Below are 19,708 nucleotides of genomic sequence, written 5' to 3'. Positions count from 1 at the left end.
ACTGAATGGGCAAAAACTGGAAAAATTCCCTTTGAAAACTGGCACAAGACAGGGATGCCCTCTCTCACCACTCCTATTCAACATAGTGTTGGAAGTTCTGGCTAGGGCAATCAGGCAAGAGAAAGAAATCAGGGTATCCAGTTAGGAAAAGAAGAAGTCAAATTGTCCCTGTTTGCAGATGACATGATTGTATATTTAGAAAACCCCATCGTCTCAGCCCAAAATCTCCTTAAGCTGATAAGCAACTTCAGCAAAGTCTCAGGATACAAAATTAATGTGCAAAAATCACAAGCATTCTTATACACCAGTAACAGACAAGCAGAGAGCCAAATCAGGAATGAACTTCCATTCACAATTGCTTCAAAGAGAATAAAATACCTAGGAATCCAGCTTACAAGGGATGTAAAGGACCTCTTCAAGGAGAACTACAAACCACTGCTCAGTGAAATCAAGAGGACACAAACAAATGGAAGAACATACCATGCTCATGGATAGGAAGAATCAATATCGTGAAAATGGCCATACTGCCCAAGGTTATTTATAGATTCAATGCCATCCCCATCAAGCTACCAATGAGTTTCTTCACAGAATTGGAAAAAACTGCTTTAAAGTTCATATGGAACCAAAAAGAGCCCGCATTGCCAAGACAATCCTAGGTCAAAAGGACAAAGCTGGAGGCGTCACGCTACCTGACTTCAAACTATACTACAAGGCTACAGTAACCAAAACAGCATGGTACTGGTACCACAACAGAGAAATAGACCAGTGGAACAGAACAGAGTCCTCAGAAATAATACCACACATCTACAGCCATCTGATCTTTGACAAACCTGAGAGAAACAAGAAATGGGGAAAGGATTCCCTATTTAATAAATGGTGCTGGGAAAATTGGCTAGCCATAAGTAGAAAGCTGAAACTGGATCCTTTCCTTACCCCTTATACGAAAATTAATTCAAGATGGATTAGAGACTTAAATGTTAGACCTAATACCATAAAAACCTAGAAGAAAATCTAGGTAGTACCATTCAGGACATAGGCATGGGCAAGGACTTCATGTCTAAAACACCAAAAGCAACGGCAGCAAAAGCCAAAATTGACAAATGGGATCTCATTAAACTAAAGAGCTTTTGCACAGCAAAAGAAACTACCATCAGAGTGAACAGGCAACCTACAGAATGGGAGAAAATTTTTGCAACCTACTCATCTGACAAAGGGCTAATATCCAGAATCTACAAAGAACTCAAACAAATATACAAGAAAAAAACAAACAACCCCATCAAAAAGTGGGGAAAGGATATGAACAGACATTTCTCAAAAGAAGACATCCATACAGCCAACAGACACATGAAAAATGCTCGTCATCACTCGCCATCAGAGAAATGCAAATCAAAACCACAATGAGATACCATCTCACACCAGTTAGAATGGCAATCATTAAGAAGTCAGGAAACAATAGATGTTGGAGAGGATGTGGAGAAATAGGAACACTTTTACACTGTTGGTGGGATTGTAAACTAGTTCAACCATTATGGAAAACAGTATGGCGATTCCTCAAGGATCTAGAACTAGATGTACCATATGACCCAGCCATCCCACTACTGGGTATATACCCAAAGGATTATAAATTACTCTACTACAAAGACACATGCACACGTATGTTTATTGCGGCACTATTCACAATAGCAAAGACTTGGAATCAACCCAAATGTCCATCTGTGACAGACTGGATTAAGAAAATGTGGCACATATACACCATGGAATACTATGCAGCCATCAAAAAGGATGAGTTTGCGTCCTTTGTAGGGACATGGATGCAGCTGGAAACCATCATTCTTAGCAAACTATCACAAGAAGAGAAAACCAAACACCGCATGTTCTCACTCATAGGTGGGAACTGAACAATGAGATCACTTGGACTCGGGAAGGGGAACATCACACACTGGGGCCTATCATGGGGAGGGGGGAGGAGGGAGGGATTGCATTGGGGAGTTATACATGATATAAACGTTATGCACATGTACCCTAGAACTTAAAGTATAATAAAAAATAAAAAAAGAAAAAAAAAAAAAATTAAAAAAAATAAAAAAAGAAAAAAAAATAAAAAAAAAGAGTTTACATCATAATTATATAATTATATTTTTGAAACATCACAGAAACCCAACATGTACCTATTTGTAATAATCAGAGTATATACACCTGATTAGGACTCAGCTATGTTCAATGCCTCACCGAGCTCAACATTATCATTTGCATTTTCTGCCACAATCAAAGGAAACACACTGTGTGCTCCTAGTGGCCATTGCAAGAAGGAAGATGCTGTTTCAATAAAAGGAAATCAAGAACAAACAAAATAATCATCCTCCATTGAAAAAAAAACCTACAAAAAAGAAAAGGATGGGGTCCTAAAAACATCTAGTGATGCCAATAAAATGGAATGTTTTTTAAAAAGTGATTTGTCTCACTGAAGCTGCAGAAGGGTATCCCACACTTACATGTGACTGCACTAAAAACAGACCCTTTTTGTGCACTGAGCGTTACAAAAAGGCAGAAAGCTCACAAATAGATGCATTTTCAGGTATGGGAATAAAATGACATACAGAAACTAACCTTGTTATCAGTTTAGCTATAGATATGAAAGATAAGGATATTTCAAGGAAAAACCTATTACAGGTAGTCTATACAGTACTTGGGCCCAGTTGAAGCCCAGGTAATGTGATGACAGTAATGATAATGGTCCACTGAATGCTAACAGACAAGTACAGTTACAGCTGTACAAGGATATCACAACCTTACACACAAATTCTAGAAAGATCATTGTGAAAATGACATTCCATAAATCACAGGGAATCAGCACCAAGTGTGTCTTTATGCATGCCCAAAAAGGAAGGAGAAACTGACATCCATCAATAATGAACAATGACTTATTTCAAATCTAATATCGAGTGCTGATACATTTATTTTGTTGTTGTTGTTTAAACTAGAATGTTTCTATGGGCCTCCTAAGTCATCTTATGCCTAAAAATAGCAGGTCTTTTTTTGTGTCTTTCCAAGAGAGGTAATATTAAGAATTAATAAGTATTTCAGAGCCTCCAAAACGAACTCACTAAACAAGTACCAACAAGTTACAACCTGAGCTAGATTTTATTTTCAAATGATGAGCAACAGCAATAAGAAAATCCATATTCTATAAGCTACTTTTGTTACACATTAATGACTAAAACAGCTTCTGTGCAGATTTCAAATTAATCAGACAAAGAATATGAGCTTTATGGCATTAAACTCATTTGACAAAGGAGTGGATGGCAGTAAAACTAAAGTTTTACCAGAAAACAAGAGTTATCTAAGCAACAACCCAGCAAGAAAAGAGAACTACTTCTGATTTCCTAAAATACATCCCTAACAGGTTATTATTTCTGATTACCAAGGCAGCACACAGCATTTTTCATCTAACACTTTACAAAGATGCTTGGTCACACCATGCTCTGCTGTATTAAATGATCTTTGTTGAAACCATTCATTTCCATTTCTCTTACACCTATAAAATGTCAAATAAGAGTGATAAGACAGTCATCTACCCTCAATTTTCTCTACAATGTAAGGTTTAGAGGAGTGCATTAGAACTCTAAAATAATAGACTAATATATTTTCTCAATTCTCCCTTCCTCCTTTCTTTCCACTGGAAGGAAATCTATTTCTGAGAGTCTCTCTTCTAAAGTTTAAGAACTAACAAGTGCTGATGTTTAACCAAAAAAAAAAAAGTTCTAAAACATAGTTATTTTGAGTAAATATCTTTCCAAAAACTCTACAAAAAATATAAAATCTTCCCTGGAGTGCTTATAAAAGTAACATAAAAGTAGTTATGGGTGAAAAAAAGAAATAATGTTTTAAGGACTGAAAAAAATCAAATTCAAGTAGTTCTACCCTACCCACCTCTTTTTTTACCCTTCTTTTACACATGCAGAGACACAGCACAGATTTCAACCACAAGTTTTAAGAGCTTGTATAAAGAAGCATACAAGAAAATAAATCAATCTTTGTTTTACAAAAAGAGAAAGTTGGCCATAGAAATCAACATGACACAGGAGTCTTCCTTCCTTTACTCAGAAAATTAAAAAAAAAAAAAAATGCTTCTACAACAATAAGGGGCATCATTCACCTTTCATTGCCTGAACATATCCTGTTCAAACTAGGATAACACAATGAAGATGCTATGAGGTAAATCATACTCCAATCCTAGTTTACATTAAGGTTTTGAAAAAAAAAAAAAAAAACTACAAAGCTCTATTTTTATGTGAAAAACAAAGCATGGGTATTAATGGAGAAGAAAATCATCTATTTAGAAAAACTCCTTAAAACTTACTTTTAAAACCCTTTTGAATGAATATTACAATTTATCCTTATTTAGGTCATTTCTCTTAAGCACACTACATTCGTAACATTAAAAAGTGCCCAGAAATAAAAATTACCAACATTATATTTCAAAGAATATATTCCATACATATGAAATTAAACCACAGTTAGTAAAGGTGTCCAAAAACAGATCTTATGGGACTTTTAAAAAAAGAAAAACAAAGAACGATGGGTTGTTTCTTCAGAGATGGAGTGTCCACATCATAATCCTCTTCGTTTGGCATCACCAATGACTCCCCAAACATCAAAGACAAATTCGTCTGGGAACGCAAAGTCTCCAAGAGTTTCGTCAAGTGCCACAGCAAATTCATCTGGATTAACTTTGTCCTTTCCAGCTTCAAACATTGTGGTGGCTATCAAAAATAATATTTAAAAATTAACGATAAATGAGATAGCATCAAAGGACTGAGAAAAATGGCAACAGGAAAATTATTTGCTAAAAGTAACATGCATAAGTATATTTCAAATTAAATGCAAATTAGAACAGTAAGATACCCTCTCTCATACGCACACATCAAGGTGGTAAAGATACTTTTCAACAGTCTGTCCACTGCACCCAGGTCTGCAGCTGCTACCCTTGCCCTCTACCCAACCTTAGAGCCCATCAGTTGGGAACCTCTGGCATTCCCATGAGTAGAACAATATCCCCTGAAAGAAACCCTGTGGCTGTGACTAACCCTAGCAGGAAACTTAAAGAACACCCCTTCCCCAACCTCCTAATAGTCACTACTCTCCCTCCCTCCTCCACCAGTCCCCCACTCCCAGCTGAGATGGAGTCCAGTCCTCCCTACCCAAAGACAAAAAGACAAAGGACGACAGTTTGCACTGGAGCAGTCAAGCTGGGGAGAAGCAGAGGAAGACATAAGTCCACCTGTGGAACCGAGGTACCTTTTCTGAGCCCCTCTCCAGTTCGGGATAGAACATGAAAGTGGCGACCTTGTTCAGTTTTTCTACTAAGTTGCCTGGGTCCCATATTCTATGTCTTGGAACCAGCATCTTCAGGAGTACTTAGGACTTGCCCCAGCTGCCTGGGAGCCCAGGAGGCTCAGCGGATTTCCACTCAGCACCCTAGAAGCACCAGCAACCAGAAAGAGACTGTATATATGTGACGTGGGACTTGGGTGAAAAACCTCCATGTGAAAGGGAAATGCCAAAGCCCCAGGGAAAAGCTCCAGCATCTCCTTTCCTTCCAGGTTAAGGATGAACTAATCCTAGTTTGTATGACTTCTCTGAATGAGCCACAGGGACTGGAGAGACAAAAGCTATGCGTCTTCCCATCAGTTCAGTCCTAACACAAGGCAGGCTAGGAAGAAGGGAGGAATGTGGCCTGCAGAAGGGCACCAGGATCAGAGCAGAAGTGGGGTGAGGGTGCAGTGAACTGGTAGAGGGATCAAACCTCTAGTAAGGTAAGGAGGGCTTCTATATGGCCAGGCAGCCTGGCGTGGGGTGGGAGAGTACAGATGTGGTAAGGAGGGCATGGGTATAGCAGCCACAGTGATGAGAGATTGGTTACACATGTGGAGATGGATCACATACATACATACACACACACATACATACAGAACAATAGGAATCAGGTTTGTCACTGCTGGAGAAGGATAAATAGGGAAAGGGAGAAAATAAGAATGAACCCTATGGAATTAGAATTGTAGATATCACTGGAAATATATATATCTCCAATTAAGATGTTATAAAATACAGACATAAATGCATACATACACATGCATACACATTCCTCAGTCCTGGAAGCGTGACACCCCAACAACAATGAGTACACAAAGCACCCAAATCTTGGTTCTTAATACCATTCTCCATTAGAAAGACTAAGACTTCCTCAGAAAATGGTAAATTCCAGGGTTGGAGCAGGCAAAGTGCAATATGAACCAAGAATATCTTGTACCAGAAAGTAAGAAAGTATCAAAAAATGATGGGAACATGTGAAAAGGACATAGATGTCAGAGTGCAAGAGTTCACACTGACCAAATCAGGGATAATTTAAACATCAAAATAAATAATGATGGTAACAGATTATAACTCCAGTGAATAAAACAGGAAGCCATGAATCCATAATAAAATACACAACTGACTGAAGAGATAGATTAAAGAAAAAATGAAGAAGCTGACTGATTCATAAAGGATTGTATATTTACATAGTTTTAAAATGTCTCCCCACCAATACCTATCAATGAAACAGAATAATTTTACAGTGCAGAAGCCTAACAAACACCACCTTAAGTGATCAAAGTGAACGTTCCTAACAAAAAAAACCAAAAACCTCTGCTTCCCCATAAGATGTAATGAAAAGAATATAGAATCACATTTGTGATGTTCCTGCCAAAGAGGTGTAACCTGAGTGTACTTATGAAAAAAATATTAGACAAAGCAATGTTGGGGAACATTCTACAAAATAACTGGCTTGTACCCTCCAAAAGCATCAAGGTCATGAAAACCTAGTAAAGAACAAAGAACTATTCCAAATTGACACAACATGATAAGTAAATGCAACATGTGATTTGGAACACATTCTTTTGCTATAACAGATATTAAGGAACTTGGTGAAACATAAATAGAATATGAATATTAAATGGCAGTAATGTCTCAATGTTAATTTCATGGTTTGGATGGTTATGTTATGGTTCAATAGGAGAATATCTTTGTTTTTAGGAAACACACACTAAAGTATTTGGGGGCAATGGGACAGCATTAAGGTAACTTACTCTCAAATAGTTCAAGACAAAAACGTCTCTGTATTGTATTTCTATCTTTTCTGTAAATTTAAGATTATTTCTATATATATATATATACACATATGTAAGAATGGCAGAGAAGAAATAAGAGAAATTAAATCTCTTCTCTTTATTATCATCACCTCTCTCTCCATCTCGCCCCAGACATCAGCCATTACTCAGCCTTCTTCATTTACCATCAATCTGGAAGCAAACACTTCACAAAGGAGGGAGTTCCTCAGCTGCAGCTGGAACCTCTGCTCCAGCCCAAGGGTCCTGCCAAGTTACCCAGACTCTTCCAAAGTTCCCAAATTTATTAAAACTTGTTTGTAATGATATGTCAAGGATGGCCAGGATATACTGAAGCAAACACTCAGATACACTGGTTTGACTTTGTAAGTGTGGCTTTTGAAAAATGTTTGGCAACAAGTATCAAAAGTCATAAAAGTGTTCGTATCCTTTGATCTACCTAGAATTTTTACTTCCAGAAATCTAGACTTCAAAAATAAAATTTTAAAAACAGAAAAGAATTTAGCATAAAGATGTTCCTAACAGACTCCAAAAAAAATTCTAAAATGTAGGATCATTAAGTTACCTCTGGTATGATGAAATATATTGTGTGAAATATTTTTAAATCATTTTAAATCATGTTTATGAATAATTGATAATAACAGGGAAGTATTTTTGTTCTAATATTTACTGAAAAAGCAGTACATATCTTTTTATTATAATCACAACTATATTTTTATAAAAATATGTATATAGAATGACTAAATGAGGAGGTAGGTGATAATGTAATTTTAGTAAAATATTAATGGTAGAGTCTAGGTGACAGGTATATACAATGGTATTCACTAAAATGTCTTTCAACTGTCTATCTGTTTGAAAATTACCATAGTAAAATAATGGAAGAAACTTCTAAGAAGCAATGGAAGAAAACTTAGCAAAACATAGTACAAAAATTCAAAATAGAAAAAAACTTTTTTAGTGCTGTGTTTGATGCAGTAAAACTATACCTAACTTGTCATATTTATTCTGTGTGTTCATAGGTATTAGCTGTATTTGGGAAATTATTTCCTAAGCCATTAAGGGATGCCTTAATGTCTGTAAGGAATGCTTCATTTCTTTCAACAGACAGTCATAGCACTATAGTTAAGAAAAGAAGAAAGCTGCCATTAGAGTGCATTTTCACACCATCAGATAAGAAGCCAAGTGCTCAGGGAGGCAGTGCCCTACAGCATCCTATCAGTATTTCAAATAAGTCTGGAGGTTCTGTCTGTGTCTCTCTTCTCAGACTGTCTTGCCTTGGAGATCTTATCCACAATCCCAGCATGACCATGGTGCAGAGAAGTCCCAAATTTGGCTTCCATCCCCAACTTCATTCATGAGTTCCACACACCCACTTCTGAGTAACTGGTGGGCAATTCTTTCTAGGTGACCCATTAGCGTCTCAAACAACATGTCCAGAAACCAAATATCACTGTCCCTTCTAAGGAAACTGCTACTCTTTCTCTTGTTTCCATCATTTTCTCTTCTCCGAGGTCTTCAGACTGTGCACCAAACACTGTCTCCCTTCATTCTACCTTTGCAACCTCTCTAATTCAATTCTTTCCATTTCATTCCCACTGCTGCCATGTTATTTCCTAATCTCCAAGTCCAGTAAGCAAACTATCCTACATAGGCACATTGGACTCCCTTTCCTAAAGTACAGCTTTGATCCCACTGGGTACTGAGACAAAAGGACCATGAAGCTCCTTTCCACCTCTGAGATTATCCGTCATTCCCATATATAAAAATATTCCATCTGGGCATAGTGGCTCACGCCCGCAGTCCCAGCTGCTAGGGAGGCTGAAGCAGGAAGATCACATGAGGCCATAAGTTTGAGACCAGCCTGAGCAACACAGCAACATCTTGTCTCTTAAAATAATGTATTTAATTTAAAAAAATAAAATTCACCAGGCATGACAGTGCACATCTGTAGTTCCAGATACTCAGGAGGCTGAGGCAAGAGGATCACTTGAGCCCAAGAATTTGAGGCTACACTGGGCTATGATCATGCCACTTCACTCTAGCTTGCACAATAGAATGAGACACTGTCTCTTTAAAAAATTTTTTTTTCCTTGTGTAACCAATGTTTATCTTTAAAACTCTAAACCCTAATGGCAGTCTAATCTATAAAACCCTTGGTTCTCACTACACTACACTACACTACATTAATGTTGTGCCCTCATGAATCTGACCACTCAAAATGCTATCTTCGCTGCTTTCTGCCTTTGCCCAGGATAACCTCCTCCTAGGCACCAGTACCACTGTCAAAATCCTTTCTCTCCTTCAAGGCTCTCTCCTCCATGAAATACTTTGTCCACAGCTGGAAGAGATATCTCCATTCTCTAAACCCTTCTGCCAGTGTTTTTCATGCTTAAATGCATAAACAAATCGCCTAGGATCTTGGCAAAATGCAGATTCTGGTTCAGCAGTTCTGCAGCCCTGAGATTCTGCATTTTCAACTCCCAGGCGATGCTGGTCCTCAGACAACACTTTGAATAAAAAGGTCTTGGACTGCAAATTCAACATTGCTCTGCACTGACATTTATTTTTCTGTGTATTTTTTCTCTCCTACTAACAGAATAAACTCCCAACAGATCTTGAGTAGCTTACTCAGTCTTTTATGCCCATGGTAACTAACTCAGTGTCTCACGCATAATAAATGCTAGTGAACGGGTGGTGCAAGAGGAGGGCTCATAATTACAGTTACATACTTTTTGCACAGACACAGTTAGCATGCATTGGGGAAAGTGAAGTCCAGAACTCTGGTCTCAGCGAGGATGTAAAAGAAGAGTAGCCAGAACGTAAAGGTGAAGTATTGCTGAAGTAGAACTCCAGTTCAGAATTGTGCTTACTCTACCATTTTAACTCTTTCTCATAGGCTTTGCAGGTAGCATTTATTAAGACAACTACCTAAAGATTATAATGACATATGGGTAACACATGTTAAGGAAGAAAGCCAGCTGAGGAAGAAATAAGATGCATACAGATAAAAGACATAAGAAAATGTACAAACCATTCAGAAATAGAAACTAACAGTGTAGATGATGCTCTTAAATGTTGGGGGAGACAATGACGAGGATGCAGATGTTCACTGATGAACACTGAATCAATTTCTCTCCCTACACACACACACACACACACACACACACACACACATATACATACACATCCTTGGCTATAAGAGGGAAAAAGAAACAACTTGGTACATGGTTTTTTTATACCTCAGGAAGCTCAGCAGCAATGTCTAATGCACTAAGCCCAGGAACTCCATGTTGTAGGTCTGATCTGCACTGACTTGCAATGTCTGCTTTGGGTTTCTAGTCACAAAATGAAAGAAAATGCTGCTTCAAGATGCCCAGAGTCTAACCTCACAGTCCAAAATGCATAATCTCACTCATGCACTCATTCTGGCACAATAGAAAAGTGAAAAAAAGAAAATCCCCACACTGCCCAGAGCTGCTGATACAGTCTAGTTACACAGCTCCACATGTTCTACCTCTATTACCACTGCCATTACAACTATTAATAGTAATAATCATTAGTGATCATCACTGAATGATAATACCTACATCCATTATTATTTATGATGTGACAGAAACTTTATACAGATTATTTAATCTGATTCCTTGGCAACCCTATAAGATTATTTTTATTATGCCCCTCTTATAGATGTGAAAATTAGGATTGTAAGTTTAATAATTTCCCCAAGGGCCAAAGCTCCAAACTAACAAAATTAGGACTCATGCTCCCTGTGAATTCACTCATTTTGTGACTCTCAACAGACATTTACCAAGTACTTACTCTCAGAGAGGTACTGTGGTAAGAGCTGGGATTAACACTAAGTAAGATATGGTATCTGCCTTCAAGAAACACCTGATCTTGTAGAAGCAACAAAAAATGCCCATTACACAGCTACATAATTGTGCTGGAAATACTGCATGTAATACAGCGCTCTATACATCTTTTAAAAACCAGTAATTTGCTATATGAATTCAAAAATGGAGCATGCAACTAAATATGTTCTATATTTTTCCTAATGCATAAAGTATAAACATCGCTTTTTTGTTTTATTTCTCATCCTCAGCTGGGTTTGGTAAGCATAGTTTTTAAGACATCTTTACAGGATAAGTAAACGGTAAAATTCATCCTTTTTGATAAAATATTATAGCTCTGATCTAAGAGAAAAGCAAAAGAAACCAGCAAAATAAAACACTTTTTATAAAGGTATAGCATATTAACATAAGATAGCTACTAAGATTATTTTCGTCTATTGATTACAATAAAATTTCAATATACCACAATAATAAACCTGAATGCAATCTGGCAAAAAATATTCCATTAAAAGAGTATTATTTTCTTACAGTACAAAGTTTAGAAACACATGAGAAAAAAAAAGAAAAAAATAGATTTAAAAAAATAGTAAAATTAATCCCTGCTACTTGGGAGGGTGATGCAGGGAGATTGCTTGAGTCCAGAATTTTGAGATCAGCCTGGGCAACATAGTGAGACCCCATCTCAAAAATAATTTTTTTAATTAGAAAGAGAATTTTTTTTTACCACATATAGCAGCTAAGTGCTGACCTCTAGTGGCCATTTTTATTACTGTCACTGAACTACATTTACATTATTATTAATGACAAACCTGTTTTGGTGATACAGATCAACATATAATTTCCATTAACTTTTTAAACACTTAAACAGAACTTTTAAATATAAAATATTACTTTATGGCTAAAGCTCTTGGTATCAAAGTTTCAGAAATCTTAGTTTTTAACTCGTTAGGTGACTTTGGCAAGTTATCAAACTTCTCTGAATTTCAGTTTTCAAATCTATAAAACGGCAAATAGCAGGATGTAAAGATTAGTCATCATTATTGTTAGTTTAATCATGAAATATGCCACTATATCTCATTCTATGGAAGGTCTTCAGGCCTTACTTTTCCTAAGACTTTTTATAAATATTAACACTTTTCAAACAACTCACAAGTCAAACATCAAAAATGCAGTCAATGTAGAATGTTTTCTAACAAAAATTTCTAAAACTTCATTGGCTTTATCTGAAAACGATGACTTTCTACAGTGTTCACTGTTTTGAATTTACTATAAAAAGAAAGTAATCTGGCCGGGCCTGGTGGCTCACGCCTGCCTGTACTTGTAGCACTTTAGGAGGCCAAGGCAGGCAGATCGCAAGGTCAGGGGTTCGAGACCAATCTGGTCAACGTGGTGAAACCCCATCTCTACTAAAAGTACAAAAAATTAGTTGGGCAAGGTGGCAGTCACCTATAATCCCAGCTATTCAGGAGGCTGAGGCAGGAGAATGGCTTGAACCGGGAGGCGGAGGTTGCGGTGAGCAAGATTGTGCCACTGCACTCCAGCCCGGGTGACACAGCAAGACTCCATCTCAAAGAAAAAAAGAAGGTGATCTTAGGAAGAAAGGAGAAATGTAATTCTCACTATTAAAACACCATTAGCGGTTCCAAGATGGCCAAATAGGAACAGCTCCAGTCTACAGCTCCCAGCGCGAACAATGCAGAAAATGGGTGATTTCTGCATTTCCAACTGAGGTACTGGGTTCATCTCACTGGGGCTTGTCAGACAGTGGGTGCAGGACAGTGGGTGCAGCCCACCGAGCATGAGCCGAAGCAGGGAGAGGCATTACCTCACCCGGTAAGCACAAGGGGTTAGGGAATTCCCTTTCCTAGCCAAGGGAAATGGTGACAGATGGCACCTGGAAAATCATGTCACTCCCACCCTAATACTGCGCTTTTCCAACGGTCTTAGCAAATGACGCACCAGGAGATCATATCCTGCACCTGGCTCAGAGGGTCCCATACCCACGGAGCCTTGCTCATTGCTAGCACAGCAGTCTGAGATCCAACTACAAGACCTCAGTGAGTCTGGGGGAGGGGCGCCCACCATTGCTGAGGCTTACATAGGTAAAGCGACAGGGAAGCTCAAACTGGGTGGAGCCCACCGCAGCTCAAGGAGGCCTGCCTGCCTCTGTAGACTCCACCTCCGCAGGCAGGGCATAGCTGAAAAAAAGGCAGCAGAAACTTCTGCAGACTTAAACATCCCTGTCTGACAGTTTTGAAGACAGTAGTGGTTCTCCCAGCATGGAGTTTGAGATCTGAGAATGGACAGACTGCCTCCTCAAGTGGGTCCCTGACCCCCAAGTAGCCTAACTGGGAGGCACCTCCCATTAGGGCCTGACTGACACCTCATATGGCCAGATGCCCCCCTGAGATGAAGTTTCCAGAGGAACGATCAGACAGCAACATTTGCCATTCTGCAATATTTGCTGTTCTGCAGCCTCCGCTGGTGATACACAGGCAAACAGGGTCTGGAGTGGACCTGCAGCAAACTCCAACAGACCTGCAGCTGAGGGTCCTGACCGTTAGAAGGAAAACTAACAAACAGAAAGGACATCTACACCAAAACCCCATCTGTACGTCATCATCATCATCAAAGATCAAAGGTAGATAAAACCACAAAGATGGGGAGAAACCAGAGCAGAAAAGCTGAAAATTCTAAAAATCAGAGTGCCTCCTCTCCTCCAAAGGAATGCAGTTCCTCACCAAAAACAGAGCAAAGCTGGATGGAGAATGACTTTGACAAGTTGAGAGAAGAAGGCTTCAGATGACTGGTAATAACAAACTTCTCCAAGCTAAAGGAGGATGTTCAAACTCATTGCAAAGAAGCTAAAAACCTTGAAAAAAGATTAGACGAATGGCTAACTAGAATAAACAGTGTAGAGAAGACCTTAAATGACCTGATGGAGCTGAAAACCATGGCATGAGAAGTACATGATGCATGCACAAGCTTCAGTAGCTGATTTGATCAAGTGGAAGAAAAGGCATCAGTGATTGAAGATGAAATAAATGAAATGAAGTGAGAAGAGAAGTTTAGAGGAAAAAAAGTAAAAAGGAACAAACAAAGCCTCCAAGAAATATGGGACTATGTGAAAAGATCAAATCTATGTCTGATTGGTGTACCTGACAGTGACGGGGAGAATGGAACCAAGTTGGAAAACACTCTTTAGGATAGTATCCAGGAGAACTTCCCCAACCTAGCAAGGCAGGCCAACATTAAAATTCAGGAAATACAGAGAATGCCATAAAGATACTCATCGAGAAGAGCAACTCCAAGACACATAATTGTCAGATTCACCAAGGTTGAAATGAAGGAAAAAATGTTAAGGGCAGCCAGAGAGAAAGGTCGGGTTAACCACAAAGAGAAGCCCATCAGACTAACAGTGGATCTCTCGGCAGAAACTCTACTAGCCAGAAAAGAGTGGGGGCCAATATTCAACATTATTAAATAAAAGAATTTTCAACCCAGAATTTCATATCCAGCCAAACTTCATAGCAAAGGAGAAATAAAATCCTTTACAGACAAGCAAATGCTGAGAGATTTTGTCACACCAGGCCTGCCTTACAAGAGCTCCTAAAGGAAGCACTAAACATGGAAAGGAACAACCGGCACCAGCCACTGCAAAAACATGCCAAATTGTAAAGACCATTCCTGATGCTAGGAAGAAACTGCATCAACAAATGAGCAAAATAACCAGCTAACATTATAATGACAGGATCAAATTCACACATAATAATATTAACCTTAAATGTAAATGGGCTAAATGCCCCAATTAAAAGACACAGACTGGCAAATTGGATAGAGAGTCAAGATCCATCAGTGTGCTGTATTCAGGATATCCATCTCACGTGCAGAGCCACACATAGGCTCAAAATAAAGGGACGGAGGAAGATCTACAAAGCAAATGGAAAACCAAAAAAAAGCAAGGGTTGTCATCCTAGTCTCTGATAAAACAGACTTTAAACCATCAAAGATCAGAAGAGACAAAGAAGGCCATTACACAATGGTAAAGGGATCAATTCAACAAGAAGAGCTAACTACCCTAAATATATATGCACCCAATACAAGAGCACCCAGATTCATAAAGCAAGTCCTTAGAGACCTACAAAGAGACTTAGACTCTCACACAATAATAATGGGAGACTTTAACACCCCACTGTCAACACTAGACAGATCAACAAGACAAAGTTAACAAGGATATCCAGGAATTGAACTCAGCTCTGCACCAAGCAGACCTAACAGACATCTACAGAACTCTCCACCCCAAATCAATAGAATATACACTCTTCTCAGCACCATATTGCACTTATTTCAAAATTGACCACATAGTTGGAAGTAAAGCATTCCTCAGCAAATGCAAAAGAACAAATTATAACAAACAGTCTCTCAGATCACAGTGCAATCAAACTAGAACTCAGGATTAACAAACTCACTCAAAACCACTCAACTACATGGAAACTGAACAACCTGCTCCTGAATGACTATTGGATACATAATTAAATGAAGGCAGAGATAAAGATGTTCTTTGAAACCAATGAGAACAAAGACACAACATACCAGAATCTCGGAGACACAATTCAAGCAGTGTGTAGAGGGAAATTTATAGCACTAAATGCCCACAAGAGAAAGCAGGAAAGATCTAAAATTGACACCCTAGCATCACCATTAAAAGAACTAGAGAAGCAAGAGCAAACACATTCAAAAGCTAGCAGAAGGCAACAAATAACTCAGATCAGAGCAGAACTGAAGGAGATAGAGACACAAAAAACTCTTCAAAAAATCAATGAATCCAGGAGCTGGCTCTTTTAAAAACCAACAAAATAGACAGACCACGAGCCAGACTAATAAAGAAGAAAAGAGAGAAGAATCAAATAGATGCAATAAAAAAATGACAAAGGGGATATCACCACCAATCCCACAGAAATACAATCTACCATCAGAGATTACTATAAACACTTGTACGCAAATAAACTAGAGAATCTAGAAGAAACAGATAAATTCCTGGACACATACACCCTCCCAAGACTAAACCAGGAAGAAGTTGAATCCCTGAATAGACCAATAACAGGCTCTGAAATTGAGGCAATAATTCATAGCCTACCAACCAAAAAAAGTCCAAGACCAGATAGATTCATGGCTGAATTCTACCAAAGGTTCAAGGAGGAACTGGTACCACTCCTTCTGAAACTATTCCAATTAACAGAAAAAGAGGGAATCCTCCTTAACTCATTTTATGAGGCCAACATCATCCTGATACCAAAGCCTGGCAGAGACACACACAAAAAAGAGAATTTTAGACCAATATCCCTGATGAACATCAATGCGAAAATCCTCAATAAAATACTGGCAAACCAAATCCAGCAGCGCATCAAAAAGCTTATCCATCACGATCAAGTTGGCTTCATTCCTGGGATGCAAGGCGGGTTCAACACATGCAAATCAATAAATGTAATCCATCATAAACAGAACCAAAGACAAAAACCACATGATTATCTCAATAGATGCAGAAAAGGCCTTTGACAAAATTCAACAGCCTTTCATGCTAAAAACTCTCAATAAATTCGGTATTCATGGAATGTATCTCAAAATAGTAAGAGCTATTTATGACAAACCCACAGCCAATATCATACTGAATGGGCAAAAACTGGAAGCATTGCCTTTGAAAACTGGCAAAGACAGGGATGCCCTCTCTCACCACTCCTATTCAACATAGGGTTGGAAGTTCTGGCCAGGACAATCAGGCAGGAGAAAGAAATAAAGGGGATTCAATTAGGAAAAGAGAAAGTCAAATTGTCCCTGTTGCCGATGGCATGACTGTATATTTACAAAACCCCATCGTTTCAGCCCAAAATCTCCTTAAGCTGATAGGCAACTTCAGCAAAGTCTCAGGATACAAAATCAATGTGCAAAACTCACAAGCATTCCTATACACCAATAACAGACAAACAGAGAGCCAAATCATGAATGAACTTCCATTCACAATTGCTTCAAAGAGAATAAAATACCTAGGAATCCAACTTACAAGGGATGTGAAGGACCTCTTCAAGGAGAACTACAAACCACTGCTCAATGACATAAAAGAGGACACATCAAATGGAAGAACATTCCATGCTCATGGAAACGAAGAATCAATATCATAAAAATGGCCATACTGCCCAAGGTAATTTATAGATTCAATGCCATCCCCATTAAGCTACCAACACCTTTCTTCACAGAATTGGAAAAAACTACTTTAAAGTTCACATGGAACCAAAAAAGAGCCCACATTGCCAAGACAATCCTAAGCCAAAAGAATAAAGCTAGAGGCATCACACTACCTGACTTCAAACTATACTACAAGGCCACAGTAACCAAAACAGCATGGTACTGGTACCAAAACAGAGATATAGACCAATGGAACAGAATAGAGCCCTCAGAAATAATACCACACATCTACAATTATCGGATCTTTGACAAACCTGACAAAAACAAGAAATGGGGAAAGGATTCCCTATTTAATAAATGGTGCTGGAAAAACTGGTTGGCCATATGTAGAAAGCTGAAATTGGATCCCTTCCATATACAAAAATTAATTCAAGATGGATTAAAGACTTAAATGTTAGACCTAAAACCATAAAAACCCTTGAAGAAAACCTAGGCAATACCATTCAGGACATAGGCATGGGCAAGGACTTCATATCTAAAACACCAAAAGCAATGGCAACAAAAGCCAAAATTGACAAATGGGATCTAATTAAACTAAAGAGCTTCTGCACAGCAAAAGAAACTACCATCATAGTGAACAGGCAACCTACAGAATGGGAGAAAATTTTTGCAATCTACTTATCTGACAAAGGGCTAATATCCAGAACCTACAAAGAACTCAAACAAATTTACAAGAAAAAAAAAACCCCATCAAAAAGTGGGTGAAGGATATGAACAGACACTTCTCAAAAGAAGATATTTATGCAGCCAACAGACACATGAAAAAATGCTCATCATCACTCGCCATCAGAGAAATGCAAATCAAAACCACAATGAGATACCATCTCACACCAGTTAGAATAGCAATCATTAAAAAGTCAAGAAACAACAGGTGCTGGAGAGGATGTGGAGAAATAGGAACACTTTTACACTGTTGGTGAGACCGTAAACTAGTTCAACCACCGTGGAACACAGTGTGGTGATTCCTCAAGGATCTAGAACTAGAAATACCATTTGACCCAGTCATCCCATTACTGGGTATATACCCAAAGGATTATAAATCATGCTGCTATAAAGACACATGCACACGTATGTTTATTGAAGCACTAATCACAATAGCAAAGACTTGGAACCAACCCAAATGTCCATCAGTGACAGACTGGATTAAGAAAATGTGACACATATACACCATGGAATACTATGCAGCCATAAAAAAGGATGAGTTCGTGTCCTTTGTAGGGACATGGATGCAGCTGGAAACCATCATTCTCAGCAAACTATCGCAAGAACAGAAAACCAAACACCGCATGTTCTCACTCATAGGTGGGAACTGAACAATGAGATCACTTGGATACTGGAACGGGAACATCACACACCAGGGCCTGTCGTGGGGAGGGGGAGGTGGGAGGGCTAGCATTAGGAGATATACCTAATGTAAATGATGAGTTAATGGGTGCAGCACACCAACATGGCACATGTATACATATGTAACAAACCTGCACGTTGTGCACGTGTACCCTAGAACTTAAAGTATAATAAAAAAATAAAATACATGAAACACCATTACTGCATACTTTTTCAAGAGCTATAACAGACTTCGTATCTGGTCCAAAAGCAAACTAGTAAAATTCTTAAAAAGAAAAGATGTTATAGAATAAATGACTTAGAAACAATCAAACTTCTTTTCACACATATCAGGATCTCAATAAATTTGAAATCCTAAAATTCTGAAGTTGCTTGGATGATCTCCAAACTCCTAAACTGGTATCATCAGAAAACATTATAATTCTATATACAACTTACACAGTTTCCTTAAACATTCAGCAAGAAACTTGTATGATACAACTTTATACTGAGTTAGGTCAAGACTATATGAGGCCTTATAGGATTCAATGTCTTTTAGAACGTTTATTTTTTTTCATGGATAACATCCCAAGGTGACCTATGTTGACACTGGTTGGTAGAAAAGTCATAGTTCACAACTAAACTTTACAATCAAATGAAGCACTTTCATCTTCAGGATTACTCTCTACAAAAATTCATTTAAATTGCTGGGCATGGTGGCTCACGCCTGTAATTTCAGCACTTTGGGAGGCTGAGGCGAGTGGATCACCAGGTCAGGAGATCAAGACCATCCTGGCTAACATGGTGAAACCCCGTCTCCACTAAAAATACAAAAAACTAACCGGGCATGGTGGTGGGCACCTGTAGTCTCAGCTACTCGGGAGGCTGAGGCAGGAGAATGGCGTGAACCCGGGAGGCGGAGCTTGCAGTGAGCCGAGATCGCACCACTGCACTCCAGCCTGGGCGACAGAGCAAGACTCCATCTCAAAAAAGAAAATTCATTTAAATGATTTTCCATTTTCAAATAATAAAACCTCTTAATCCTTTTCTGAGGATAGTGTTCCAAGACACGTTGTTGCCATATTACTTTTTAAATTTTTAAAATATATACTTACATTAATATAGAAA

At 38.5% G+C, this 19,708-nt stretch overlaps 1 protein-coding gene across 2 annotated transcripts in view; it reads right to left on the bottom strand.

Annotated features, from left to right (window-relative positions):
* Nucleotides 1-2,941: 2,941 nt before the first annotated feature.
* The window catches only part of GIPC2 (GIPC PDZ domain containing family member 2), a 99,646-nt gene continuing 82,879 nt past the window's right edge, over nt 2,942-19,708 (bottom strand). Inside the window, exon 6 of one of the 2 annotated variants that reach the window (XM_033225386.1) lies at nt 2,942-4,763. In XM_033225386.1, coding sequence (XP_033081277.1) covers nt 4,612-4,763 — 152 coding nt within the window. In that variant the 3' untranslated portion in view covers nt 2,942-4,611. The remainder of the gene's footprint in view (nt 4,764-19,708) is intronic. The other variant, XM_033225388.1, reaches the window with a different exon arrangement.

Source organism: Trachypithecus francoisi, unplaced genomic scaffold, assembly GCF_009764315.1.
Source record: "Trachypithecus francoisi isolate TF-2019V2 unplaced genomic scaffold, Tfra_2.0 Lachesis_group12, whole genome shotgun sequence".
In the NCBI taxonomy this organism is placed as follows: Eukaryota; Metazoa; Chordata; class Mammalia; order Primates; family Cercopithecidae; genus Trachypithecus; species Trachypithecus francoisi.
This window is presented reverse-complemented; position numbering and strand designations above follow the sequence as displayed.